Source organism: Colobus angolensis, unplaced genomic scaffold (genome assembly GCF_000951035.1).
Source record: "Colobus angolensis palliatus isolate OR3802 unplaced genomic scaffold, Cang.pa_1.0 Scaffold157, whole genome shotgun sequence".
Taxonomy (NCBI): Eukaryota; Metazoa; Chordata; class Mammalia; order Primates; family Cercopithecidae; genus Colobus; species Colobus angolensis.
In genome coordinates, this window is record NW_012114677.1 from 558,454 (window position 1) to 565,823 (window position 7,370).

General features: G+C 57.3%; 1 protein-coding gene across 1 annotated transcript in view; it reads right to left on the reverse strand.

Annotated features, from left to right (window-relative positions):
• Positions 1-614: 614 nt before the first annotated feature.
• Positions 615-7,370, reverse strand: part of CFAP99 (cilia and flagella associated protein 99) — a 56,671-nt gene continuing 49,915 nt past the window's right edge. The window contains exons 12-16 of the mRNA XM_011936744.1: positions 4,707-4,848; positions 4,312-4,463; positions 3,316-3,521; positions 974-1,136; positions 615-768 (exon numbers count right to left, since the gene is read on the reverse strand). Of these exons, the coding sequence (XP_011792134.1) occupies positions 652-768; positions 974-1,136; positions 3,316-3,521; positions 4,312-4,463; positions 4,707-4,848 (780 nt within the window). The 3' untranslated portion in view covers positions 615-651. The remainder of the gene's footprint in view (positions 769-973; positions 1,137-3,315; positions 3,522-4,311; positions 4,464-4,706; positions 4,849-7,370) is intronic.

Sequence of the window (7,370 nt, forward strand, 5' to 3'; positions counted from 1 at the left end):
GGGTTCTGGCCCTCTAGGCAGGTCACATCGCCTCTCTGAGCACCTGCGGCCTCATCAGCAGAACAGGGGCAGGCCAGTGCCTAGGTCCCTGGACGGTAGTGAGGATGGTGGAGGTGCGTGAAGGGCCAGTGCAACGTTGGCGCTCAAGAATCCTGGCCGCTTCCCCAGCCAAACGCACGCTCACAGTCGCCACTCAGTCTTGGGGGTTCCCTAGGTGAAGCCACCTGGATGCCGGCAAAGGGTGGGGGTTCCAGATTTCCACATCGGAAGGAGTTCTGGGAGTTCCAAGAGGTGGGCACCAGGAATGCCTTGTGCTAGGCTGTAAGGAAGTGCTAGGACCTGGGCCGGGGTGGCCAGATTTCGCTTATAAAATTGCAGGATGCCCAGTTAAGTTGAATTCCCGATAAGGAGAGGATACATTTTTAGCATAAGTTTGCCCCCACGCAGTAACTGGGCGTCCTGCCTTTTTATCTGGCAATCCTTTTCTGGGCAGATGCGGGGCTAGGGAGGGAGAGGGGTGCAGAGGCAGGTGCGGCGGGGCCAAGGAGGTCCTGGCCAAGGAAGAGGAGGCGCGCACCGCAGGCCGCACGCTTTATTGGGGCGGTGGGGGTGGGGGTGGCCCGTAAGCGGCTGGGGCGCGCTCTGCCCGGCTCAGGCGGCCTCCAGGCGGCGCGCGGGCCCGGGTCCGGAGCCTCCCTGCTGCAGCGCCTGCAGCCTGCGCTCGCGGCTCCGCTCCAGCTCCAGCCAGTGCTGCGCCTCCAGCTGCGCCTGCAGGTCGGGGAACGCGTCGGCGCGGGCAGGGACGCCCCCCACCGCCTCCCGCGCCCGCCGCTGAGTAGCTCCTGGCTGCGGCCCGGAGCGAATCTCCCCACCATCCCCGCCCCGCGGCGCCGGTTCCTGCGCGCCGCGCCCGCCATCCCCACCCGGCCCCGGCTTTCAGTCGCCCGGACTCCACCCACCAACCCGGACTCACGCGGGGCTTGGGGCCCGCGGCCCGCGGCGCCGACACGTGCAGCAAGGCCGCCTGCCTCCTGCGCTCGGCCGCCCTCTCCGAGATCCTGTGCCGCAGCTGCTGCACGCGCTCGTCCTGCGAGGGCGCTTCCGGGGCCGCCGCAAGGGCCTTCTTCTCCTCCCACCTGGCAGGCGACACGGCGGGCTCAGAAGCAGGCCGCCGGGAGGCCCAGGCCAGACCCAGGATGCCACCCGTGTCCAAGCGACGCGGGGACAAGGAGCTACGCGGCCGGAGAGGTTCACCGGAATAATTTAGGACAGACAGCGAAGCCCAGGGGCCGCGGTGCGCTCCCAGACAGGACCACCGCGCAGGGGCTGGGGGTGGGGGGTCTCCAGCACTTCTACCCTTTTGCTCTTTTTTTCTTTTTAAAAATTTTTGTTGTTGTTGTTTGTTTGTTTGAGGCAGGGTCTCACTCTGTCGCCCAGGCTGGAGTGCAGTGGCGTGATCATGGCTCACTGCAGCCTTGACCTCCCAGGCTCAAGCAATCCTCCCACCTCAGCTTCCCAAAATGCTGGGATTACAGGCGTGGGCCACGGCGCCTGTCAGCTTTTTTTAAACTTAACATTTTAAAAAAAAAGTATTACAGGTGTACTAACTATATGCATAACTGGGGTACAAATGTGAAAGCCCCCTTTGACCTCACACTCTTTTGTCTCTTGCCTGGAGGTACTCCCTGCTAACGCTGTGGTGCTGTGGTGTGCATCTCCACAGGTATCTGCAGACATGGCCCTTGATCCTTCTGATGGTATATATTGTTCCCTGCTGGCTTTGGCGTCCGTGGACCTCACAGCCTTGGGGTATTTGCATGTGCTGTTCCCCCGTCTCCACCACTCTTGCCTGACTGTCCAGGTCGCCCCGGTGAATTTATGGCCTGGGGCCTGAGTGCATGCCTGAGCCCCCCTCTAACTTTTTTAGCAGGAGGTAGACCTTTGGAGGCACCCTGACACCAACCAGGCTGCATCTGAGCTCTGCCAGGCCATGGCCAGCAGCTGGAAGTGATGAGCTGTTCAGGTGTTTGCCACCTTGGGGATCTGGTGGGCAGCCAGCCAGCCCTGAATAGCACCAGCAGCGGTTGCCCTGTGCCTCCTCTGAATTGCAGCCAGAGCAGCAGCCCCTCTAAGGACCAATAGTGAAGGGTTCTCTTCCATCAGCAATGGTTAGTCCTTCCTTCTGTCTGCCCTGTCATCCACCCCACCCAGTCCCACTCAGAAACTTTCTCTGGAGCCCTGTATGCCAGGCTCCGAACAAGGCTCTGCTACAACAGCTGGGCCTCCCTGGGAACTAGGCCAGGGTCCAGAGGCCAGCCTGACCCCAGGGCCAGGGGACATGCCTGCCCATGTCTGACCTGGTTGCCAGGGGATAGCCACAAGGGGCTAAAAAACATCACCAGACTGTCCCCCAAACAAGTAAAAAGGCATCTGTATGTGTGTGTATGCACACGAGCTATCTGCCACCCTCAACTAGATCCTGGTTTAAAAAGAAAAAGAAAAAAAATTACAGCAGCAGTCTTCAAAAAATGTTAGCCAGGCTGGGCTCATGCCTGTAATCCTAGCACTTTGGGAGGCCAAAGCAGGCGGATCATGAGGTCAGGAGTTTGAGACCATCTTGGCCAACACGGTGAAACACCATCTCTACTAAAATACAAAAAGCCGGGCATGGTGGCGCACTCCTGTAGTCCCAGCTACTTGGGAGGCTGAGGCTTGAACCTGGGAGGCAGAGGTTGCAGTGAGCTGAGATTGTGCCACCGCATTCCAGCCTGGTGACAGAGCAAGACTCCATCTCAAACAAACAAACAAAACACACAGTTGGCCAACAGTCTTTGGACACCTGGAGAAATGTGAAAAAGAAATGAGATATTTAGATGATGTTGGGAATTTTTTTCAATTTTCTATTGGTGTCAGGGTGCTGTGGTTTTATGTAGGACGATCTTTTTTTTAGATGTATGCTGAAGTGTTTAAGAGTAAAGTGTCTGATTCCTGCAGCTACTTCCAAATGCTTCTGCAGACATAAATAGCTAGCTGGCTACGTGAAGCACATATGGTGAAAGGTTGGACCCATGAGCTGGGTGCAAAAATGACCACATCTAGGTCATGGCATCTAAGCCATGGATGCAGAATTTTGCACCATTCCCATGTGCCTGGAAGTCACCTAATACAATAATAGGGGTGAGGGGAGTTACGGCAAGGGAACTTCCTGGGCAGGAAGGTGGCGGGTTGTTTCAAGGAGACCCACCCAGGAGGGTACAAGGCAGGCTTACTGCTCCCTGTCCACCCAGAGGCACCCTCCCCAAGCCCAGTACCAACCTCAAGGCTGCGGATCTCCCCATGGCTGCACGGCACAGCGAGATCTGCTCCACCGTGTTCTGCAGTTCCTGGCTCTTGGTGCGCTTGCCCTGAATGATTTGATCCCGCTTTTCTTCTTCCTTGCGCTGCTGATTCTCTTTGAGCAGGGCCAGCCGCTCTCGCAGCTCCACTATGGACATCTCTCCTTCCAGGCCATAGCCAGGGGTCTATGGGGTGGTAGGAGAAGCCCCAAGCTGGGCCCTGATGCTTCCCACCAGGATCCCTCCCCTGCTCCATGGGCCCACCCCTTGCCCACCTTCCCTCTGCTTCAACACTGCTTATGAAACATGCTCCCAGCCTCTCCAGCCTGGGCTCTGCTCTGCAACGCTATACCTTGTGTGGGTCTGCACATCTCAGCTGGACTGAGGCTCCTCCACTGTGGCAAGACCCAAATGGAGCTCATGACTATCTCCCCAGCCAGGCTTCGGGGCCTGGGGCAGACAGCCATTTGCACTCTCCATGGCTTTGGGGCTGGGCCAGGCTCTGCAGCTGAGTCCCCGGGCTCCTCTGAGGCCTGGCCCCTCATCATGCCTTCTCACACGGGCTTCCAGCAGACCCTCCTCAACCTCCTGCTCCATCCAGCCTCCATCCAGCCTTTGAACACCTGCCCTCTCCCTACACTGCCCTTTCTACCCTGGCCCTCCCTCAACAGGCAGCTCCTAAGTGGTCTCCTCCGTGAAGCCCACCTTGGCCACCCCCAGGGGTTACAGAGGACTGGCTCCCCAGGGGTTACAGAGGACTGGCTCAGCGTCTGCCTCACCTGCAGGATTGTGAACTCTTAGGGCCAGACCCAGGCCCGCGGCACATGGGTGCTGAGTCACGGAGGGTGGCAGGCCAGGTTTCAGGTGGTGCAAGACCCACCTGTGGTGCTGGTGGGAACCCTGGAAACTGCCTCCCATGGCAGTGCCAGCACGGAGGCTCCCTGAGGCATGGGCCTGTCCAGGACCGTGTCCTCACCTGGGTCAGGTCCACGAGCTTGCCCTTGCGTGTGGGCTGCGTCTCGAGTGCGCGCAGCTGGGAGATGAGTTCACAACGGCGCCGCTGCTCCTCCTGGGCTGCCCGCGCCCTGCGCCGCAGCAGCCCCTGACTCTCCTCAATCACCTCCTGAACTTGGGGGCCAAGCCAGGAGCTGAGGTGGCCGGTGGGTGTCAGGGCAGGCGCTGGACAGGGAGGCACCTCCCCTGGGGTTCCCCAGCCAGGCCCCTGGCCTCAGTGTGGCCACTTGGGAGTGCCTCCCTCAAGGGGCCCCGTGACCCTTGACAGCTATAGTAGCTCGCTCAGGAAAGGGTGGCAGCCCAGCACCTGAGTGGGGAACAACGGGGCCGGGCCAGTGACACTTGGCTCCTGACTACCTGTCTGCCGTCGGCCCTTCACAAGCTTCGTCTGGGCGGCCTTGACGTTCTTCTGCCCGTCTATCACCTGCTCCACCAGCTCCTTCCTGGACCTGTCCTCCCGGAGCCGTCTCTCCGCATGCTGCAGCATCAGCTTGGCCATCTGCTCAGACAGTGGACCTGCCACGGTGAGTGGGGCTGTACCGGCTTCCCTGCCTGGTCCCGCCCCGGCCCAGGGCACAGCATGAGGTCTGAAGGTAGACCCAGTCCCTGCCTTTGCATCACCCCAGAACCCAGGTCTAAGCCCATTCACTCCTGGCGGTGCTCTGGAGGTCGGGCCTGCTGGGGAACTTCCACCTCACGTCCTCTCCCTTCCTCCCAGCGTGGTCTTGGGGGGCACCTTCCTGCATTTGAAGCCACCCAGTTTGTGGTACTTTGTTGTGGTAGCCTAGAGACCCAGTGTACCCAGTAGCAACGTCAGCTGTTCACAGTGGAGGGAACCAGGGTAGGGAGCCCGGGGTAGGGGGGACGTGGAATACTCTGTACTATCTTTACGGCTTTTCTGTAAATTTAAAAATTGTTCTGAAATAAAAAAAATAAAAGTTTCTTTACAAATTTGGTAATACGTTGTATGGAAATAGGAGGTGAAAAAAGTGGGCACCAAAAAATACCAAAAGCCCCATCTCAATCAACCAGACAATGAGCAAAGAGAGAACAGAGGCGGTCCGCAATGGCCCTCCGCCCCCAGCCACAGCACCAGGGGCCACGGCACGGAGACGGCTGGGCGCCTCAGGCTGGGAGTGCAGAATAGGGCGGCAGTGCCTCCTGGCTCTTTGGGAATGTGGAATCAGGGAGGCAGCAGCAGTCCACAGAAAAGGCTCCCGCTTGGGAGTAAGACACACAGGATGCTGAGTTCTGCCTCTGCCACCCTGGTAGCTCCCTGGCAGCAGACAAATCTTGGGCCTCTCTGGGTTTCAGATTCTTTGCGGGGAAATGAAGATGGCCACGCCCACCCCCTCAGGTGCACTGGGTGCTGGGCCAGCACCCAGCAAGGGCTCAGGAAAGAGTGTCCCCATCAGCCACAGCACCAGCCTCAGCACAGAATAGGGAGTAGGCAGAGAGGAATGAGCAGGGGAAGAAGGAAAAGAGGCCCACAGGCCGGGAGTGGTAGACAGGGATAGGTGTTTGACAATCTATGAGTGTGTGGTCACCGGGCCAGGCTCACAGTAAGGCGAGGGTTCCCAGGCAGTAAGCAGCGGAGAGAGCAGCCTCAGAGCCTGAGTCCAAGGTCACACGCTGGGCTAGGTCCACTCAGACATCAACCTTGGACCCACGGTCCTGCCTGCCGTCACTCAGGGGCCAGGGGCAGCCACATGCATCCTTGGGCCTGCTGTGGGCATCCCGCCAGGTTTCCCACACATTCCCTCCTCCTTCCTGCCACAGAGCATGGCTTGCACTGGCTGCTTGCTAAGCTCGCACCAAGCCCGAGCTTTCAGTTACCTGCACCGGCACCTTCAAAATTAAAATGAAGGGAAAACACATGGAACAGCATTTCTGTGACCAGAATCAAGTGGAAAAAAAGATGCAAGTGCTGCTTGATGAAACAATCTGCCTGAAGACTTCGGTAAAATGTACTCACAGGGCCAGCTGCAGCGGCTCACACTTGTAATCCCAGCACATGGGGAGGCTGAGCAGGGAGCGTTGCCTGAGCCTGGGAGTTTGAGACCAACAGAGTAAGACCTTGTCTCTACAAAGAATACAAAACTAGCCAGGTCTGGTGGCTCATGCCTGTGGTCCCAACTACCCAGGAGGCTGAAGTGGGAGAATCATTTGAGTCCAGGAGGTTGAGGTTACACTGAGCCATGATCATGCCACTGCATTCCAGCCTGGGAGACACAGCAAGACCCTATCTCAAAAAAAAAAAAAAAAAAAAAGTATTCAAAGAATGATTACCCATGACAACCAAAACATGAAATGTCATTCCTTACCCAGGAGTTTAGTGTTGATACTAGTACAGCTATTCCGGGTTAATGTCACAGTGATAACAGATTAAAAAACAAGTTATTGGCCAGGCACAGTGGCTCACGCCTGTAATCCCAGCACTTTGGGAGGCAGCAGATCACCTGATGTCGGGTGTTCGAGACCAGCCTGACCAACATGGAGAAAATCCGTCTCTACTAAAAATACAAAATTAGCTGGGCATGATGGTGCATGCCTGTAATCCCAGCTACTCGGGAGGCTGAGGCAGGAGAATAGTTTGAACCTGGGAGGCAGAGGTTATGGTGAGCCGAGAGCATGCCATTGCACTCCAGCCTGGGCAACAAGAGTGAAACTCCATCTCAAAAACAAACAAACAAATATTTTTTTGTAGACACGGGGTCTCACTATGTTGTTCAGGCTGGTCTCGACCTCCTGGGTTCAAGTGATCTAGCCACCTTGGACTCCCAAAGTGCTGTGATTACAGGTGTGAGCCACCACATCCAGCTGTAATTTAAAAATACATCCTTTTCCAGCCCCATTGCTAGACTAGTACTTTAAAACTAGTCACTGTAGGCCAGACATGGCGGCTTATGACTGTAATTCCAGCACTTTGGGAGGCCGAGGCATGTGGATCACTTAAGGCCGGGAGTTCGAGACCAGCCTGGCCAACATGGCAAAACCCCATCTCCAAAAAAAAAAAAAAAA